This window comes from Plecotus auritus (genome assembly GCF_963455305.1).
Source record: "Plecotus auritus genome assembly, chromosome: 7".
NCBI lineage: Eukaryota > Metazoa > Chordata > Mammalia > Chiroptera > Vespertilionidae > Plecotus > Plecotus auritus.
Window position 1 is genome coordinate 131,401,054 of NC_137774.1, and position 22,786 is coordinate 131,423,839.

The 22,786-nt window shown below is 37.3% G+C and overlaps 1 protein-coding gene across 4 annotated transcripts in view; it reads right to left on the reverse strand.

The window, feature by feature from the left end:
• ATG10 (autophagy related 10) overlaps nucleotides 1–22,786 on the reverse strand; it is a 219,309-nt gene that overhangs the window by 51,397 nt on the left and 145,126 nt on the right. For all 4 annotated transcript variants that reach the window (XM_080681962.1, XM_080681960.1, XM_080681963.1 and 1 more), the window contains one exon: nucleotides 7,414–7,511. In XM_080681962.1, coding sequence (XP_080538088.1) covers nucleotides 7,414–7,511 — 98 coding nt within the window. The remainder of the gene's footprint in view (nucleotides 1–7,413; nucleotides 7,512–22,786) is intronic.

Below are 22,786 nucleotides of genomic sequence, written 5' to 3' on the forward strand. Positions count from 1 at the left end.
ACATCTTATAAATTAATTTAATAAGACAAGGGTCTTAAATAATAAATCACCCTCCTGTTTATTTAGATTAATTTGAACACTTAACTGTGGTTAGTGGTCAGAAAACTTTAGAAAGCAAAAGCTGGATGAGAAAGTAATATTATACCAAAGCCTAAATAGCATTTAGTATAAAGTTAAGACTTTCCAAAAACATTCTAGGGTATAAAGCCAAAACATTTTGAGAAATATTAATTAGAGATAATGAGAAAGAAGTTTCATATATGTCTTAATGCAAGTAAAGTCTGAAGAACAAACAAAATTTATAAAAATGTGAAATAAAAAAAGCACAATGGAGTGTAACAGACAGGAGATGTTTCTGAATTGATTTTAAAAAAATGAAAATGGCAAGTGAAGTACTTTGGTGATGTAAGTATCAGCATTTAATAAATATTAAAAGTCACAATGCATGTGCAGACTGACAATCTAAAAATAATTACTACACAAAACAGAGAAAAATAGCACTGCCAGTATTATCCTAAGATACCAAAGAAAGTGAGATACAACAATGAAACCATATTTCATTCTCTTAAGACAGAAAGTGTGGAGGAATCCCTGAGTGCTATTAAAACATTGGAAGGTTTCTACAAAAGTCTGTAAGATGATACACATTTACTGTGTATACATAGTACATATTTACACATGGGATACATAGATACATTTATATTTATAAACCTCCCCATGAAGTGATTTATTAATGTCCAGAATGAATACCTAGAAACTCAGAATCAACAAACTAGCAGCAAATTACAGAGAAAACAATCATATGAGGTCTGCAATCCCGTTTAAATAAAACCCCACCAGGAAAGGGCCAGCAATGGCACTGGCAGTGATTCTGAAGCACCAGCAGCAATCCATAAAGCGTCTTAATTTTCTCGTCATTTAAGAATTAAGCCACTTCCAGTTCACACAGATCCTACCAGGTGCACTAAATTGATGTCATTATGAGCCATCAGGAAATACCCACCGAGACCTATACCAACACCTTGAAGTTTTGTTAAACAGCTGTGTGTTTTAATTGATTTGTATTATTTAAAATAGGAACAGTTAAAAGTCAGTTATCGGATGTTGCATAAAAGAGATGCCAAAAGACTCCAGGGAGACCGAGTTCAGAAGAAAGCCAATCACTGGAACTTCACTTGAGCACTGAAGATTATTACCAGAGGAAGCACAATTAAATCATCAGGTTATCAGCCATCATTATAAATCACCAGGCAACATATCAAGCTTCATTATTTAAGCATCCTTAACCAGTGACTGCCTGTATCAGTGAGAGTCAAAAGCAATCTACTCACCTAAGGTACCTAAAGAGTTCTGCTTTTTGTGGTGTTCTGATTCTTCACCCTGAGAGATTTATCATGGAAACATAATGAAGACTCACTGAAAGTGATTTATTATCCTATTTTCTAAGTTTTAGACATCATGCATTCTACAAAAGGGAGTCAGTAGTATTTGGTATATGCAAACTGCGTACTACATAGGCTCCTTCTGTTCCACTCGCCACAAATATTTAACCCCATTCTCTCCAGCTACTGGTATAGGATCATATGATAAAAAAATAATCAGTGAGTTCCTTTCCACTTTTATCCACCTGATGCCATTCACTTACTTGTATTTAGACAACCTTCCCTGGGTATGAGGAATAAGAAAACAGTGTTTCTCAATTTAAAGTGCACAGTTCGGGTATTAAAAAGAATATATTTGAAAGGAGATATGACACGTTTAATTTTATATACGATCCTCTTTTCTTAGTCTTCCCATCAACTCTCTGTAGATGCTACCATTATCTTTAATGAAAAAATAAGAGAGTCTCCATCATTTGTCCAAAGCCAGGCAGCTTGTAAGTGGTGGTCTCAGTCTAATCCACTCTGCCTGACTCCAGCACCTGGATCAAGGCTCTTAGAAGAAGCAAGCCTCCTGGAAAATGGCTGACCCCCAAGTCTGGGCAGGAATGTGCAACAAACTGTCACACCAAAAAAGCAAGAAGCCAGCAAAGCTACCTGGATTGTATCAAAATAGCTCAGGAGACAAGTTAAAGAGCCTTTCACTGGCCAAAGATAAGGTAAATCAAGCATCAATAAAGATAACCACTACAATGAATTGAAATGCATAAAACGTGTATATCCACGAACTCATAAAGTTATATTTAAAAAGTTCTTGATCACCTTTGGAGGATGCTAGAGAACCAACTATTATCTTGAGAGCTAGAATATAAAGAGAAAGAATCAAGCATTTATCCTGCCTTTTGTACACAAAGCCTACATCAGATAACTAAGCCATTATAGAAGTAGTCCAGCTAATAAATAATGAATGATAGAATCAGAACATCACCACTCTGCAACCCCTGATGAATTAATGAATCTAGGTAATAATAATCAATGGCTGCTAACATCACAAAGAAAAAGCAATAACCGGGCTTTATGTGCCTCCTGATAGAAGTATCCAGAACTTAGGAAATATTCTTGCCCAAAAAGCCAAACCTGAACCTGGTCAAGCCTCAAGATCTAACTATAGTTTATAGAAAATATAGGGAGAAACATTAAACACCACCGAGAGATACAATTAGGAAAAAAAAATCCAGTCTGCAAATACTTTAGGACAAACAATCATGTTTCTCAACAAAAAAAAAAGTTAAGAAAAAAAGAGAGGGAGAAATGAGAATCTTAGATTCAAAATGTCTTATGAGATGTTAATCATTTTAATGTGTAAAGCTTATTTGGATCCTCATCAAAGAAAGTGTAATAAGAAATAAAACATTTAGGAAAATGTAAACACCAATTGTTATTTAAAAATATTAAAATATTTAAATTTTAGTTGTGATAACAGAATTTTGGTTATATTTTTAAGCTTCCTTACCTTTTTTTAAAGAATTAAACTTTTTATGTTGAGATAATAGTAGATTCACAAGCAATTGTAAGAAATGATACAAATAAATCCCTCATAGCTTTTACCCAGTTTCCCCAATGGTAACATCTTGCAAAACTATAGTACAGCCAAGATGATGACATTGATTCAGTCAGATACAGAACACTTCCCTCATGTTGCCTTTGCTAGTCATACCCACTTCCCTCCCACCCTGGCAACCACAAATCTGTTCTCCAATCTATAGTTCTGCCATTTCAAAAATGTTAGGTAAACGGAATCATACACTATGCAACCTTTGGGATTAGCTCTTTACACTCAGCATAATTACCTGGACATTCATCTAGGTTGCTGAGTATATCAATAGTGGTTCCTTTGTGTTTTTTTGTTTTTTTGTTGTTGTTGTTAATCCTCACCTGAGGATATTTTCCCATTGATTTTTAGAGAGAGTGGAAGGGAGAGACAGAGAGAGAGAAACGTTAGTGTGAGAGAGAGACACATCAACTGGTTGGGATTGAGCAACCGAGGTACGTGCCCTTGACTGGAATCAAACCCGGGACCCTTCAGTCAGTAGGCTGACGCTCTATCCACTGAGTCAAACTGACTAGGGCAGTGGTCGGCAAACTGCGGCACACGAGCCACAAGCAGCTCGCGAGCCACGGTTTGCCGCTCTGTTGACTAACGAGTTTGCCGACCACTGGGATAGGGGCTTAATCACAGGAACAACAACAGCCTGTATTATTGGAATCGAGTCTAGGTCAGTGGTCGGTAAACTCATTAGTCAACAGAGCCGCAGTTTGCCGACCACTGGACTAGGGCAATAGTTGGTTCTTCTGCATTGCTAAGTCATTTTCCATGGTAAGGATATATGACAGTTTGTTTAACCATCCACCCTCTCACGGACATCTGGGTAGTTTCCATGGGCTATGTGAATAAAGCTGCTATAAACGTTTGTGTAGAGCCCTTACCTTTAAAAAATATTTCCTTAAATATTTATGGGCGAGATAATATGATGTCTAAGATTTGCTTCCAAAAATAATTCCACATTGGATGAAATCCAAAAAAAAAAAAAAAAGTCATCCATGAGTTTGTAAGTAAAGTTTGTAACTATACTATCATTCTACCTTTGTACATGTTTATAAAAAGAGACCACTAAGAGAAAATTACTTATCTGATCACTATACACCCAAGATCACAGGAGCTCTTTCCCTAAAACACAGAGCCCACACCTCCCAGTGATCATTGTTGTCATATTCACTCTACCAATTTAGGCAGATCCAACCTGGGCATCTGTTAACTCTCTTTCAGAAGTTCTTAAAAAAAAAAGTTTTTATTAGACTGCAGGGTTGAGGTAATAGGTAGTCTGTAATGTTGGACAAAAGCAGGTAAGTAATCACCATAATCAAATGTATGAGATTCATGAGTGGCTTGTCTTCAAAGGAGAGAGTTCGTGTCTGACATGAGCAGGTCCTTATCATCAAGACAAATGCTGAGAGAACAGAAGTGTGATTACCAAAGATGAAGAGCAACAAACTATAAAAGAAAATCAAGCCTGAAAATGAACTGAAATGCATTTTATATTATATGAAGGCTGCTTTTGTTTTTAAGCCACTCTAGAGGACAGGATATTATTATCATGTTCAGTGTGCAAGCTAATGATTTTTTTAGCATAATTCTGCAAAATGGAACCTACTATTTGGTGCCACCAACACAAGGTGGGGCAAAAGTAGGTCTACAGTTGTGAGTACATGAAACACATAGTTTATTCTTGCATTATTATTTATTAATTGTTGCATTATTTTCTATATGAACAACTGTAAACCTACTTTTGCCCCACCCTGTATTAGCTCATTCTCCCCTTGGGCTGTATCATACCCTTCCCTTTATCCCACTATTTTTTCTCCACACAGGGCCTTCCTAAAATGAAGACCAGTCCTCTCAAAGATCTCAAGCAAAGAAGGGTACATAAATACCAACCCATTAGCTAATCTGGGACTAGAAGCCAAGACCTCCCAAGGAAATATTCATGATGACTTTCAAATGCCAAGTAGTGCAATGGCAACAAATGAGTGTCTCTTGCTAGGTCTTTAGTGCCTGACAGACACCGTGGTAAGCAATTCTAAAGCTCTCCTAGTTTTGATAACAAACTTTGTTTGAGAGCTGTCCACAAATAAATCCCAATAAGACAAATTCCATTTAGGAACATCTAAATGCTATAGTTGTAATGTAGTTTGGTTACATCAAATACCCCTCCTATTAAGTGGGCCCACACTTGGTGTTAGGAATAGTAATGTTTACTGTGATCAGCTATGTAGAAAAAAAAAGTTTCACTAACAGACTATCTATATGACACTTAAATGCCTATAAATTGAAAGATATTAATCAATTCCATTAAGAATAAGTAAGGTACAGATTGGTTCATTCCGTTGGTTTAGTAACTTAGGAGTTCTTTTAATGGAATGAAATCTATTTGGAACATCATATTAGGGAACTAAGAAAACAGAGTTGAGTTCAAAATCTTACTCATATGACATGAGTCAGAACAGAGACGTGTGGAATTAAAACCCCAAAATGACATAGACCACCAGAAACTGGGCTATAGGCTTGCAGTAAGGAGATTAATAACTGCTGCTAGAGAGAAAAAAAGAAAAAGGCTAACAATTGGGCTGAGGGACATGATGGAAAGCATAACTGAGAAGGAGCTGAAAAAAAGGCAGTCAAGTTAAACACATACGTATAGCTTTGGATGCTCTCTTCTATCCTTTTGCCATCTTTCTTCACTCGTACAACAAAACATTTTCTGGCCCTATGGATTCTGATATTACAGCATACAGTTTTGAATGGCTTGTGGTCAATGACAAGACATTGTTAGTTGAAACTCTTAGCACTCTTCACCTTGACATACTTGAAGGTCAATCTAAAATATTTTGCGTAAAATAAAATGCTCTTGCCAAAAATCTTTATGGCTGATTTGCTTCTATATCTTATTACCCTTTTATCATAGCAACCACCCCATACTTGTTCTACAAAACTAGGATTTCGGGGGTGGGGGCTTTCTTGTGAGCTGAGAGGGTTTCAGAGAAAGGAATACGGGAAAGAACAAGAGAAGGGACTATATACAGACAGAACAAAAGCAACAGGGACAGTATTAAACCTGGGAAGAATTCCAGGAACTAACTGCACAAGATGGATTCAGGGAAATGAATGGCTGGGTTTGGCAGGAGCTGAGACTGTGTGGAGGGAAGGAGAAGATAAGCTTGAAAGGGCAGGTCAGTGCCAGGGAGTGGCAGCCCCTGCAGGCCAGCAGAGGCATTTAGCCCACATGCCATAGGCCCTTGGGAATCTACTGCAGGTCTGCCCGTGGGGAAGAGAAAAGCAACCGTGCTTAAGAAGACGTGACTAACGGTACAGGGCAGGGGGAAAGGAGCAGAAGACCAGGGGTGGGAAGCTTTACTACTTGTTTCAGGCGAGGCTACAGGGCTTGATCTAGGAGGGTCTAAGTGGGAAGAGAAAGGAAAAAATTAATTTGAGGGGCAGTGTGAAAGACACATATACTTAAATCTAGTTTTGTCCTCAATTCAAACCTAAAAAAAATGGTCATTTGTAATCATTGTCAAATGCTACTTATAAAATGCTAAGGATTCTTATGTTGATTGGGAGGTAAACTGTCATTATTATGATCAAACACATAAGAGGGCATAAAAATGTTAATGGTTGATAAAGTCATTTTTAAAGGAAGCTTTGATTAAGCTTAACAGAGCCTTGGAAAAATAAGATTTTGATATAAGAAAAAATTATATTTAAGGAGACTATGATTGGATCCAAGGTGATGAGTATTTTTAAATTTCTAAAATAATTAACTGCTGATTTTAGCAAGGCAGCTATAATGACATAAATGATTGACATCTATTTTCTCTACTTTTGCAAATCTACTTTTTATATGTACTTTTGCAGATCAATTTTCTCTGCTTTTTTAGATCACTATTACAAAGCTATTATTAATCAAAAGTTAAATTTTTGCAAATACTTTTATGAGTAAAACTTTGAACATCAGCTGTGACACCAGCTAAATCATCTATTTTTTAGTGTATATGCCAATTCAGTTTCTAGTCTCATTTACTTAATACATTTTTATTGAGCAGCTACTATATTTTAAGGACTGTGCTGGTGCTGGTGTACAATGAAGAGTAAACAGACACGATCTGTCCTCATGACAGCACACCATATAGCGTGAAAGATGGACATTATTTTTTTGAAATATCCAAATATATAATTTAAAATGTGATAAGCACTATGAAAAAATTACAGATTTTTATGAGAGTTGATAACAGGGAGGCTAAACTAAGACTGGGTCTGGGAAGGTTTGTTATTTTTAAGGAAACTGTCTTAGAATTGAAGTTTGTAAGTAGGTAGAAGAGTAAGATAGGAAAAAGAATAGGGGAGAGAGAACTAGGTAAAAAAAAAAAGTGAGCAGAGAGAAAGGATCACATATAATAACATGAAAATACTCTCAACCTGTTGGGTAATGGTGTCCCAGGGTCCCTGCTGCAGCCGCGTCTTATAGCACTCGTGGACTCCTTCCCAGATGTCCTTCAGAGATAAGGGTCTCCCATCTGCAGAAGAGCACGGGTAAGACTGACAGTTAGTAATCCGTGTGACAGTGGTGCTTGGTGTCTATCTAAAACTATCAGAAGAATATTATGACTTTTTAAAAAATCAAAGGAGTGCTATATGAATGACTACTGTCTTCCTGAAGGAAATTTAACCATTCACTTCTCCTTTGTAATTATATAGCAGTTAAATTATCTGCTCATTCAGTGCCTTTATGAATCTGAATCCAAATGTGTTTTAGAGAGAACTAATAGATACAAGCATAGGCAAAGGATCAGAAAGACAGACTCCCATAGTCAGAAGGGTGCACTATGGATACCTCTGAAGTCTTAATTCTTCCTGTAGTCCTTAAAATCAGAGACCACACACATGCTTCTTTCACTCTCTCACTGACCGAATATCTGTAATGTTCAAATCCCTCTGTTGGATACCACAGGGAATAGAGAGAAGGAAAACACACCGTTTCTCCTACTAAGGAGCCTGCCTTACTGCTAGGGAAACTATGACAAGTATATCAATAGTGTATCAGTAACTAAAATACTGGGAGGTCACTGACAGAGGAAAACTGCAGTCCTCGGACCGTCCAGAGGAGGGGGCCGTAAGCACCCAGTGTTTGTGCAGGTGGAGAAAGGGCTGTTAGGGGTGAAGGGACCTGAGATTAGTAAATGCTTTAGTGAACAATAATTCCCCTTTTCTTTGTTTAAACGACTTCAATTATTCACCTATATTCTTAACCACTCAAATAATGTGTTTTATGAAGACCACATGGCAGAAGATAAGTAAAATGGAAAAATAGACATCTAAGTTCAGAAAAGGAAGCAGGGAGTGAACCTAAGGACTTCCTAAGTACACTCTGCTAGAAACCTAGTGCTAGAATCTAGTGCTACTTGACCCATCCAGAGCTATCAAGTCCTCAAGACTTACAAGTGTGCTGTGTTTCTTAGACAAGTGGTCAATCATTTAAAGAAAACTCATCAGTATATTAAGTCATTAGACACAAAGAAATACTTGGTTACCAAATGCAACAAAACTTGGGGGAATACTCTACTAAAAAAACAAAACTAAGCTAAAAGGCATTGTATTCAGACTTATAGGGTATAATTGTAGATGTGGGGGTTAGGAGAAAGATTTGGAGCCTGGGCTGAATTTGAATCCTGGTGTTTGCATTTATTCTCTATGTGGCTGCAAATGAGGATGGTAATTATTTTAAAATCTTGTTCTCATGAGGCTCACATCAGCGAACACACTCAGGACTATGTTAGATACCTAATAAGAGCTAAATAAATATTAGTTGCCTCCTCCCAGTCCACATTGCACTATTCCAGTAATGCTCAGAGCTGAAAGAGTCCTTTAGAGACCATTATTTCTTAGAATTGTCCTATGTTTCTATACCACGCACATTGTGTTTGATATAGTAATACACTAATACCACAGGCAGAGCATTTCTCATGTTTGACCTGAAAAGTTGAACTTTTCCTCAACTTTTATTTTCAATAAATAGCAATAGAATATTTTGATACATTTTCAATAAGTATCTTCATCTTGGCATTTATCTGGCGGCAGGAGACCATTATCGTGTGATAAATAGTTTTATTCCATTGACATTTCCATGTCTGTAAAATGAACAAGATTTATTCATCCAATTAACATTTGAATGTCATGTTTAGCTACAAGTTAAAAACAAGCTGCCTTCAGTATCTGTGTTATATTGTTTTCTGAACACATTTACAAAGTAGGGCCAAACTTTGCCCTTAAGATAAGCACTACACGTCCTCAAAATATGCACATTCCACGTGTGTGTGTGTGCATGCATGTGTGTGTGTTGATGTTAGAAGAGAATGGGATTTTTAAGTACTTCAGTGTCAAACACCAAATGAAATAATCAAATTATAAAAAGATGACATGCTTTCAAAATAATTTTCAGATGTCAAAGTTAGAAGAAATCAAGTTATAAGATAATAAAATGTTAGAGCTGGTACCATTACTAGTTTTATAAATAAGGCAACTAAGGTCTTGGGAAATATACATCTGCCAAAATGATGCAGCCAGTACGTGACTGCACTAGAGCTGGAGTTCAAGTCTCAGGACTCACAATTCCATGCTCTCCCTGCTACTGCATGCTGCCTCTGAAGACGGAGGCTGCATCTATCCTTTCCCACTGCAGTCCTGCCATGTGCAGTTCTCAGCCTCTCACACATTGCAAATGCTTCATAAATATTCACTGAGCAAGTGACCAATGAGAGAATGCCATCCTTAACTTTGTTTCCTCTACGACAGACTACGGCTTTGGAGACCTAGAGAAGAATCCCGGTTTAATATCTGCTAATCAGTAATGATTTTAATTTTATTCCTGAAAATATTTTTTAGCCAACAATCTAAGGAAGAAGTAGGTGGTTTGGCTATTCCCACTGTCAACAACCTGCATACTCTGTGAGAAACAGTCATCCAAAATGCAATGATCAGCAGCACAGCAACCATATGGAGAGACCCAAAACAAATATTATATTTTCATCAGATTTGATGCTAGAACTGAGGTGATGTGCCATAAGTTTTCAAACAACGTTTAATTTAGAGAAAAAAAAAGATATAATACCTTCGAATACAGGAATAAAAAATGATCTGGTCAACTTAAAATAACAATCACAAGAAGTTAATAATTTCAAAACATAAAAAATGGATGACACTTTTGTATGCAGGTTAATAAGAGTGCTACTTACCAGTTGCTATAAAGAGAACAGTGTATTTTGTGAATAGATGTGACTTTGTTCTCTATTGCATTTACAGAACCATTTAAAAACGCATGTATTGATGATAGTTAAATGAGTGCTTGTGCAAGCTACCTTGACAAGAGTGTCAATCTCTCCAGTTTCTGCTGACCATTTACACTGTAGAAGATCTGGGTGATAGAGCTTTGTCTCTCTCACATACAGATATAACAAAAATGATTTAATAAAGTGTAATATGGATTCCTTTCCTGAAGCTTCATCATTTGTTTGCTTAGTCATAGCTCACACCTTCATGATCAAAGACATACAAGAGTTAGTTTTGCATTCTTTTATACACCAACTAATTTTTTTTACCTAATCAGCAATATCTTCATCCATGCCATACACTACTGACACCTAAAATATATTCAAATATGATTGTGGCTAATTATTCCAAAAACAAAATGGAGCCTTCAGAAATACCAATGAAATCATTGCACTGAGTTAGTCAAACATATAAAGAACCACTTCACAAAATAGAGCTTAAATATGGCAGACATTTTCAGAATGTTGCAATATTGTATCTATTCTGTTTATATACAAACCTTTAGCTTAAGTTAAAATGTGGGCATAAACAAGTACTTGCTTAAGCTCATGTAACACATCATGCCTTCATGTTCAGTTCAAAGTATCTTCAATCAGAAACTTTAAGCCCTGTTAAGAGGGTCTATTTTTTCTGTCTGGCCTCAGTCAGAGGAGACATAAGCATACTCAATCAACAACTCTCTAGTTTCAGACCCTAGATATTCGATAGTACCAATCTGAACATGCTTAGAAATCTCATTAATCACACTGAGGCTGAGAAGCTCAGTATAATCCCTCGCATTCTTGAAAAAGTGAAATAGAAGCCAAAACAATTTCAGAAGTAGCCCATAAAGTGAGCATGGTAAATTAAGGTCATTAATTTAACAATGAGCATTTACTGCGTGCCTACTATGTGTCTCTATCACCTGAAATGATACTACACATTTGAGTTAAAGGAATGCTCTGTCAACAACCTAAAATGTCAATGACAAAAGAAGAAGAAACATTGGATGAAAAATAGAATAATTAAAAAGTACAATCTTTAGCAACTGCCAGTAACATTTAATTTAGCATTTTCATATAAAATCTCTCAATTGAATAATAACCTACATGTCAAGTAATCTATATATTACTCAAAATGTGCAGCTTTCTAAATTAAATTTCTCAAGGTTATTAGTTTTCATGAACCAAATAACAATGTGAAATATTTCCCTAGCACTACCTAACTCCAGTACAAGCACGCTGAAGTAACCTTTATCTTATTGTGCATGGTTTCACTAAACCTCATAACTCCTGAAATGAAGACTACAGAAAGTATAAATTATTTAGAGTAAGTTTAAGAATAATGTTCTGAATGTGGTCACTAGAAATAAAAAGAGTGGGTTTTTCACAATGAAATATGCCATTATTTAGTATATTGTCTCCAAGAGTGCTTGAAGAATATAAAAATTCATGTCATACTCTACAGTAAGACAGCGATGATGCTCCACCAAAGGGGAAAATTCATTTTTGCTTCAGTGAGAAAATTACATTGTGATATGAAATGAGTGTTAATTGTTCATGTGCATTCATATCAGCTACTGTGCTGGCTAATTCTGCAATTTTTATTTATCCCTACATACATTGTTTAGCATTTTGTATCTCTCTTAATCTTAGGAAATATGAATAAAAATTCCTCAAATATAGATTCTTTTTACTTACGTATGGCATCAATTAATTGACTTGTGTTCCTTAAATTTTAGTTGTTATTTGAATGACAGCGTCATGCAGTAAAAAAATAAAATAAAAAAAAAATGGGGGCGGGCATAGAGTTTGAGCCTCAACTCCTTAGTTTTCCATGTACCCTTGAATGCATCATTGAACTTTTCTGAGAACTCAATTTTTACACCTGTGCATGGGATAATAACAGTTCCTACCTTACAAGGTTATGTGTGAGGATCCAGATACATAACTCAGCCAGCACTGTTGAAAGGTACTATGTGTCAAGCCTCATTTTATGTATTAGCTCACAATCCTCAAAACTCTATGAAGTTGGTCTTATTATTATTATCTCAAATTGGTGGCAGTTTTTACCTTTCTTGCGGTCCTTAACATATTCTTCTTGTTACAGTGAATTTCAGATGATGAAAGAAAGGAAGCAAAGTTCAGTATGTCTCCCCAAGGTCATAGAGTTGGTAAGTAGCAGAACTAGGAATCAGAACCAAGGCTTTCCAGCTCCGGACCCTGCACTTTCACCATTATAATGTATGTCTCCGAACCCAAGAGCTCTTTGTAAACCATAAAGGGATACACACATGTGAGTTGTATCTTTGACTTTGTTGCTGTTGTCACTAGTTGTCTCCACCCACACTGCCTAACCTAGGAGTCTCTAGAATTCTGCCTCTCCTGGTTTTCTCACTGGGCTTGGCCTGTCCTTTCCATCACTGCATGGACAAATCCCAAATCCAGCAGCCATGGCCTCTCTTGATTACTCCAGCTCAAGGTAATCTCTGCCCTTTGAGCGTTGGTGGCAATTTATTTTAAATCCAGCTTTACTGAGATAGAATCTATAATAATAAAAGGGTAATATGCTAATTAGACTGGACGTCCTTCTGGACGAAGCTGGGGCTGGAGCAAAGCCTGAGTCCCGGGTGCTGGAGGGAAGCTGGTGCCGGCAGCCGGGGGAAGGAAGGCCTACTCTTGCACGAATTTTCGTGCATCGGGCCTCTAGTGAACATATAACATTGTGGAAGTTTAAGGCATACAACATGATGATTTCATATACATATGTATTGGGAAATGATTGCCTCAATAACGTGAGTTAATACATTCATTACCTCACATAGTTACCTTTCTTTGGTGTGTGTGTAGCGAGAACTTTTTAAAAAATCTAATCTCTTAAAAACTTTCATGTATACAATACAGTATTATTAACTATTCACTGTGCTGTACATTACATCCCCAGAACTTACTCATCTTAGGGCTGAAAATTTACCTTTTGACCAACATTTCCCCATTTCCCCCATCCTCCAGCCTCTGGCAAACACCAATCTACTCTCCGCTTGGTGGCAGTTTTCACCTCTCTTGTGGTCCTTAACATATTCTTCTTGTTACAGTGAATTTCAGACCTGGCTTTTTTCCCTTGCTTGACTGAAAGCTCTGTGAGGGCATCATCCACCTCTGATTTCTTTTACTCATCCCTACATTCCAAAGACTGCTTCATGCCTTGTGCATAAACCTTTTCCAGTGAATGGATAGATGAATAATCTAGAGTAATTAGCACAATTACTATAAATAATAAAGACTCGACAATCATGATGAGAAATTCATTAGTTAAGTGTTTCATGATTATATTGTAAGAACTTCATACTTATACAAAAACCCATGGTATTAAGTAGATGAAAATACTATGGATATTTGATTTTCAGTATTCTAACATACTTCCAATTTGGGAGAGAAATTCCAAAATAAATGGAAGACAGAGCCCCATTCTGCACCACAAAAGCCCAACAGAGGCATTTCCTCATCTTGTCATTCTTAATGCCTTCAGTTGACTCTATGATCTAACCTTCCAATAAGTCTTTTTCTGCTTATCATAGTCGGGTTCAATTATTTGCAACCAAATATACCTAACTAATATACTCCTAATAAATGGTTTAAAACTCTTGCCTATTAATTATCTACATTCCAAATTATCAGCCCCAACTTTTAAAATCTTAAATATTTTCTTAGTAATTTTGAGTAGAAAATAAATGTAAGATGTCTTTAAATCACATGATGAAGTTTATGAATGTTATAATCTACTAGTGGCCCAGTGCATGAATTTGTGCACATTGAAAGGAAATTAGAGGGAATATTTTAATATCGCTTTTTGCCCTTTCTCTATAATAGAGTGTTAACCAAATTCACGATCGACAATGACAGATGGAAACACCTGAGTGCTACTGGCGCCAGTGAGACCTTTATATGTATCATGCGTGTGCGAGTCAACTTAGCCTTTTATATATAAAGAATAAACTTGCTTATTAGACCTGCTTTCTGATTTAGCTAAACTTTTTCCAGCCCAGTGAAGCACCCCAACTTCTCTTTCAAGTAATTGCCACCAACATAGCAGTAAATATCAACACGAAGCAGATTATTATTGTAGATCATGCAGGGAGAACAAAGGGTAAAATATTTAATGGTAACTGCAGCAGTGTTTGACTATATTCTGTGCAGTGAGAAAACCTGAAGTCATTTTCAAGTTCCACCATTTCTTACTTCTTTTCAGTTGGGTCAAGTTTCTAAGCTTTCTAAATCTCCATTTTCCAGCTAATGAAAAGAAAATAGGATTCTACTGAGTCTGATTCCTATCTACGTACTCCAGGACTTCTGCGAGGATCAAATGAGATGAGGCACAGGAAAACACTTCACAGACATTTTGTTAAAGTGTAAAATGTTTGTACCTAGCTATAAAGCAAGTTGTGTTCCTGGGCTGAAGAAACTGGAAAGACGCTAGTCATCGCTAGGGAGAGGAAGCTGGTCATTGCTACGTGACGTCATTACCTGGTGCCCACAGCGACTATTTAGGGCTGGCCATGGGGTCTTGGCAGTGTCGGCTGAAATTTAGTGGGGTGTCACTCCGGGGTGGTGGTGGGGCCTGGGTCCCACTTGGGAGAAGCTGAGTGTTGCTTTGTCGGCCAAGGCTGCGCTGCCATTTCTCTGTAAATGGTAAGTGTGCATCACAGCAGCTCCTGCATTGAGCATCTGCCCCCTGGTGGTCAGTGTGCATCATAGCGACCGGTCAGAAGGTAGGAAGGACACTTAGCATATTAGCCTTTTATATAGATAGATTTTTATGAGAAAAATGCCCAGCAAACAGCACGAAGAGGAATAATTTTGAGTCACCTGAAACTGTCCATACACTGTGTTAAGAAACCTATAATAATGTACGATGCTGTAACTTCTCATTTAAATTAAATTAAACACTCAACCTAGCAGAAGTACATACAAGACCTTCTTGAGAAATCAGAAAATGTCCCAAGAGAACATTAGGTTCACAGGACACCCCAGACATCAATTCTAAGATACCACTATTCATCAGGACCACACCACAAGATACATAACACTGTGTCTGCTGGTTCCAAAGCAGAAGACATTCTACTTTCAGTCCTATTCAAAGTATCCTGAGGTTTTGATCCAGTTTGTTGATCTGACACCCCAGCACTCAGCTCTTCGATTTCTAGTTCTATTCACACCTCCTTACTCCCAGAACATGGACCTCTTATGCCTGTAGCTGCATCTTGACTACCCTATTCCATGCCAACCCATGGAGAATGCAGTCTCCACTTTCTCAGCATAACACCTAGTACATGAACTTGAAGAACTCTATGATTTTAAAAGAGGAGAAAAGCAATAAACTAGTTTCAAGTTGTACAGTGACTTTTTTCAGCCTATTTTTAGAATAGGCTAATGAGTATTTGTGCTATGCACACAGTAGGCAGTCATGTATGTTTTAATAGATGTTTTAAACAGGGCTGATTTTTCCAAAATAAGCAAAGAAATGTTTCTTCTGGGACAACAACCAGACATTAATCCAGGAAAGCGAAAGTATAGTCTCTTGCAAGTAAGGGAATAAATCATGTCCTCTTTCTGGCCTTTGGATCCATTTAAAATATGTTGCTTTCTGTGTATGTGGTGTTTTTTAAAATGTTTTTATTAATTTCAGAGAGAGGAAGGGAGAGTGAGAGAGAGATAGAAACATCAATGAGAGAGAATCATTGATCAGTTGCTTTCTGCATGTCCCCCACTGGGGATCGAGTCTGAAACCTGGGCATGTGTCCTGACGGGGAATTTAACCATGACTTCCTAGTTCACAGGTCGACGTTCAGCCACACCAGCCAGGAGTATGTGGTGTTTTATACTAACATAGGTCCCTGCAGTTTTGTTTAACATTTCTCTAACACCTTTTCTTTAACACACTTTTAAATCAGGGTTTGATTTTTCAATGAGATTCTTTTCCTATCATATGTTCCCACCCAGAATCCTACTTCTACCCTAATTCCCCATAATGTTCAAAAATTTACATGATTGAACAAATACTTTTCATTAAATTTCCTCTATTATTTGGACTTTTCAGTTTGAGTATATTTGTATTAATTAAATAATTTTTCGTTATTTTTCTTAATAACTTTCACGGCTTGCTCTTCAAATTTCACTTCAGTCCCTAGAATCTCTTTTTAATCTCCCCAAATTCATGTTCCATTTCATTATAATGTCTGGCTAGATTTAGTAACTATTTACATAAATATAAATGGCATATATGAACTTTTTGAAGCAATCTCTACAATCACATAAGACTCTAAATTAAATCATTTGTCAAACCATTTTCTATTTTCCACTCATTGTAATAATTAACTAGAATCATTTTTGCCTCAGTCTTTAAGTACATCTCTAATCCACTTTTTTTTTTTTTACCTCATTCAATAAGCTGCTTTAACTCTCACTCTGTTGGCAATAATTTTTCCCTGAAAATATGTTCTTTCAAGCTCATTTTCTCTAAGAGGTTATTATTTAAACAAATTTAATACAATGCTAACAATACAAAAAGAGCCAAACTCCTTCTACTAAAACTTCATTCTCCATAATTTCTTTTCATCTTCATTTATTCCTCTGTTTTACTCAGTCATAATTTCTGCTCTAGGAAATCCCTCCTCTGGTCCCATTCACTTCTGCTCAATCTCTTTCAATCCAATCCCTTCCCATCCATGACCTCTTCCATAATTTGATCTCAAATATCTTTTCAACCATTTCTTCCACAATTCATCTTAAGAAAACCCTACTGCAATCTGGCCTCTCCCTGTTCCCCAAATATGCCATGTTCCCTCCAGCCTACAGTTGGGCACTTGCCCTTCTCCCTTTTTCCAGCTTCTTTTCCCAACTTCTTCAGAAAAGCCAACCTGTTACCTTCCCTTGCAGGTTGTTGGACAGAGGTATGGATTTTATTTTTATTCTCTAACTTCCTCCAACCCCCATTATTCCTGTGTCCCTATCATTCTCTTCTTTGCATTCCAAAGGCCTCCTCTTGTTCCAAAGCATGGACAAGCCTCTTCCTCCTCCTCCTTGATAAGTCATGCACTGTTCTCATCCTAAACTTTCCATTATTTGTCCTTTGTGCTGGCCTGTATCTTAGTTTGGTTCATGCTGCCTTTGAGAAGAAATTATTCTTTGACTATTTCTTTTGCCCTATTTCTCCATGAGCATCCTTCAGGCATATAACAAGTGAACAGATCTTCCACATAAAATATCTGGGTTACATTTTTAATTCTATACCCTTACTCCCTGGGCCAATAATAGAATGGATCTACAGAAAGAACAGACAATCAGTTGCTGAATGGGAGAAATGTTTCCTTCCTTATTCAAAAGCAGCCCATCTGACTAATTAAAGAAATATGTCAAAAATGGTTCCCAAGAAGAACCCATATGTCAGCCCAAGAATTAACTATTTTGAAAATGAGAAGAACCACTTGGTCTATTTTTCAATAGAGATTGAGAACAAAGGAAAAGAGGAGGAACAAAGAATAAATTGGAATTCATGCTGAAATATAGAAGTCTCTAGTTATATCAGTGAAATGGGGAAAATATATAATCTTAGAAATGTGGTGAGGTCAAAGCAGTAGGTGTATGTAAGGTTTTACCACATTTCTGTTTTCCATCAGCTTTTGACCAAAGCCTTGTCCCTAAAAGGTGATGGAATTATGGGGAGTAGATAGAAGCCTTTGGCATGATACAAATAATTTAAAATACTGTGAACTTAGAAAATAGGAAAGAAAAAACAACAACCAGTGGGCACTGACATCAATGCTTTGTGAGAATGGACTTCATAAACTACAAAGCACTATTCAAATACAGGCTCTTTATTATTACTTGACAGAAGTTCAAATGCCTCTCACCTACTGCTGGGTAGTAAATGGTGTGAAGCATGTCCCACTACCTCTCCCAAACCCATAATGGCAAGAGTAGTCAGGGGGAAAGGAACAATAGAAAGAACGTATGTGTTCTTGTAAATCCATGTTATCCCCTACAAAACTGAGTTCCTGTAAGCTCACATATTAGAAATGAGAGGCACCCAGAAGCAGAATCTGTCTCAGCGTAGCTGTCTGCATAAAAGATCAAGTAAAAACATGTGTCAATGTAAGTAAAACGGCTGCTCTGTTGGTTTAGAGGCCCACCTTTGAGTCTTCAGGACTTTCCATTCTAGTCGACTAATCCTATAATCTCTGAGAAATATCAGACTAAAGAGTAACAATATATAGATGGTTTGGGTCCTGAGTCTCCTGGAGACAACAGCATTAATTCCTTCCATATAAACCCATCATAGTAGTTCAAATAGGGCACCATCACAAATGATTAGAAATTTCTCATTGGTTCATTCAATAAATACCTGCTGATGCTGAACCACAGTTAATATTGTGGGTATCAAAATGTCTTACTCATTTTTTAAGTACCCAATATTAATTTTCTTCTCTCTTTTTAACTTAAAACATTAACTTCTAGTTTACCATTTTATAGGGAACAAGTAAACAAATAAGTCTGTTATGGTTCAACTTGTAACATGATATATGATATGATGCAATGTGATATGTTACGTGTAATTTGATATATGATACAATATGTCATGTAGTGACAAGAGCAAGTGGCATGTTAGCTGAGTCTTAGGCAATAGTTGGCCTGGTGGATACAACAATATAAAGAAATAAAAGATAATTACATTCCAATAGATTTGCATCTCAAGAAACAAAATAAAGATTTCTTCTGGAATCTAAGCCAGTTGATTTTTTAAAAAAAGATACTGTCAGTTTAAATGGAAATACTTATTATTTCCTTTTCCTTAAAAAAAGAGAGGTATTAGAAGAAAATTCAGAGCAAGCTAGAGGAACTAATTTTTAATAGCAATCAAATGCAAAAGAAATTCTAAATGTCTGTCAAAAACAAGGCTAACTGAACTATTTTTGAAGCAACAACAAAAAAGACCCCTGGGCGAGAAATTTTATAGTCATCCTCCTTTCTAGGTCGAACTCTTTTAGAAAGAGACAAAGAAAAATCTGGACCTGGAATAAGGGGAAGATGCTAGGAATCTAGTCACCACACTGACAGAGATTTGTTTAACAAGCAGATGAAAAGCCAGAGAAATCAGATATCACAAGAAAAAGGAATAGATTGAGGAGAATAAATGAAAAATTAAGACTCCAGAGTAAAGGGCGATACTTTTTCAGAACACCCATTAAGTTAAGTTAGGTGGAAAAGAGAAAAGAAATCATTAGACTATGATAAAGGAAAGAACCGTTTTTCATGTTTCTCCACAAGAAAACATTCAGTATGCTCTCCAAAGATTAAATTTGATATTTTAATGTGTCTGAACAAGCACTAAATGAATTCTGAAATTAAAGCATTTCTTTATTTTTAATTTAATAAATCTTTATTGTTCAGATTATTACAATTATTCCTCTTTTTTCCCCCATAGCTCCCCTCCATCTGGTTCCCACCCCACCCTCTGCCCTTACCCCCCACACTGTCCTCATCCATAGGTGTACGATTTTTGTCCAGTCTCTTCCTGCACCCCCAAACCCCTTTCCCCCCGAGAATTGTCAGTCCACTCCCTTTCTATGCCCCTGATTCTAGTATATTCATCAGTTTATTCTGTTCATCAGATTTTTTTATTCACTTGATTTTTAGATTCACTTGTTGATAGGTATGTATTTGTTGTTCATAATTTTTATCTTTACCTTTTTCTTCTTCTTCCTCTTCTTAAAGAATACCTTTCAGCATTTCATATAATACAGGTTTGGTGGTGATGAACTCCTTTAGCTTTTTCTTATCTGTGAAGCTCTTTATCTGACCTTCAATTCTGAATGATAGCTTTGCTGGGTAGAGTAATCTTGGTTGTAGGTTCTTGCTATTCATCACTTTGAATATTTCTTGCCACTCCCTTCTGGCCTGCATAGTTTCTGTGGAGAAATCCGCTGACAGTCATATGGGTGCTCCCTTGTAGGTAACTAACTGTTTTTCTCTTGCTGCTTTTAATATTCTCTCTTTGTCTTTTGCTCTTGGCATTTTAATTATGATGTGTCTTGGTGTGGTCCTCTTTGGATTCCTTTTGTTTGGGGTTCTTTGTGCTTCCTGGACTTGTAAGTCTATTTCTTTTACCAGGTGGGGGAAGTTTTCAGTCATTATTTCTGCCAATAGGTTTTCAGTATCTTGCTCTCTCTCTTGTTCTGGCACCCCCATAATTCTGATGTTGGTACGCTGGAAGTTGTCCCAGAGGCTCCTTACACTATCTTCATATTTTTGGATTCTTTTTTTCTTTTTGCTTTTCCAGTTGAGTGTTTTTTGCTTCTTTGTAATTCAAATCTTTGACTTGATTCCTGCGATCCTCTAGTCTGCTGTTAGATCTCTGTATGTTATTTTTTATTGCAGTCAGTGTATGCTTAATTTCTAGTTGGTCCTTTTTCATATCTTCGAGGGTCTCGCTAAATTTATTGGCCTTTTCTAGAAAATTCTTGAAAAACCTTATAACCGTGGTTTTGAACTCTATATCCAATCATTTGCTTTCCTCCATTTCTTTCATTTGTGATCTGTTTCTTTGTCTCTGCATTTTGGCTGCTTCCCTGAGTTGATAGAGTGGCTTTGTGTGCTAGGTGTCCTATAGGACCCAGTGGCTCAGCCTCCCCAGTTACCTGAGGTGGACACTCTTGGTGCACCCCTTTGTGGGCTGTGTGCACAGTCTTGTTGTAGTTAAGCCTTGATTGTTGTTGGTATCACTGGGAGGAATTGACCTCCAGGCCAATTGGCTGTGAGGATCAGCTGTGCCTACGCTGGGAGAACTTCTGTGTTGGAGATGCCCTTATGAGACAAGACCTGCAAAAGCCTCTGTGCTCAGCTTGGATGGGGCGGAGTCTCAGGGCAGAACAGGCAGCATTGGTTTCCCATCAGTCCTGCCCTAATAGGCCCCTGTGTCTCAGTGTCCCATGGTAATCGCTACAAGCACCTCTGAGAGAAAGCCGCCCTCGAGTTCCGCCCGCTGCCAGACAGTCCACTTTCTCCCCGAATGAGTCTGGGTCCCCAGAGTCTCGCCCAGAACTGGAGTTCAGTGCAGTCGGGAGCTTTTGTCTCCCTCCCGCTTGAGAAAGCTAGCAGCGTATTCAGTTGCCCGCCCTCTCCGCGCACACGCCTCGGTACCTCTGCCTTTCGCAGTTCCTCTGAGTCTCAGTGTACTTTTCTCTTTCCTTCTAGTTGTAGAATTTCCACTCAGCCAGCCTTCCTGTGGTTCTGGATGATGTCCGTTTTGTCTTTTAGTTGTAGTTTTGAAATTGTTTTGCGAGGCAGCAGTTTAGGTGTTTACCTATGCCACCATCTTGGTTTCTCCCCACACTCACGGTTTTCTGAGCATTTCTAATACTCATTCTATATAGCACAGAATGGGGAGGGGGAAGAACAAGGAATGTTTCTACCCCAAACCAATGACTTGTTTTGGTTTTTCTTTATTAAGCATAATAAAGGAAATCTTAAAAGGATGTAAATAGAATCCAAGAACACTAGAGTTTTTGTGTGTTTTTTTAAGAAATGGAAAAGCAACATGCAGGAAAGATCTTAGGAAGTACACAAATTTCATTAAAATGTAATTGGACTTGCAGGAACAATTACTGTGCTATGCTGTAAGGGGAGCTGTTGGCACATAAGAGCAAAGCACACGTATGAGCTCATCCAGCAGCCTCGGCAAGACCCACTTCCAGCGAGAAGCAGTCATGTTTCAACACCTCCAATTCCCTAATGCTGACAAGCTAAACAACTTGTTTTGTCTCTGGGAGCTCTTCTCTGGTGATTAACTGCTTATGGTGAATACTAATTATATGAAAATACAGTATTGAAGAAGTAGTGTCCTATTTCCTCTACCTACAGCCTCAACATATCTTTGAATCTGGAAGCTACTAGGTAAGAGCCACTGCAGTCAAAACCAAGAAAGACATTTTCCTCCCCCCTGATAAATAAATGGATCTCCTCCTACTTTTCAGTATAACACAGCTCACTGACAAGAAACCTCCTTTAACCTCTGGGCTCCAAACCAAATCGAATTACAAAAAGAAGTGAGTGTTTTAAAGTTCTGTCATAATCATATGGATAAATCTGCAACAAGAGTTTGTGAATTAGTGAACTCTCGGTGTCCTCAATTCCCCATGTCCCATGTTGAAGATTTACCCCAAATTGTCAGTTCTTAGGAACTGCACCTCAGATTAAAATCTTCTCACCAGGGAGCCTATGAGAATTTGTTCTTGTGTTTTAAATCCTAAGTGCTTTGTTAAACCGCCAACACCGCAAAATTAGAGACCATTAAACAATATAAGGCAGCAAGTGATTAAATCTACCAAATACACATTCAAAGCAGCTTAAGCTACTTTTTAATTAAAAATAAAATATCACTGGCTAAATTCGGATGTCTTAGCTATCCAGAAAAAGTTAGAAGTCTGTTCAAA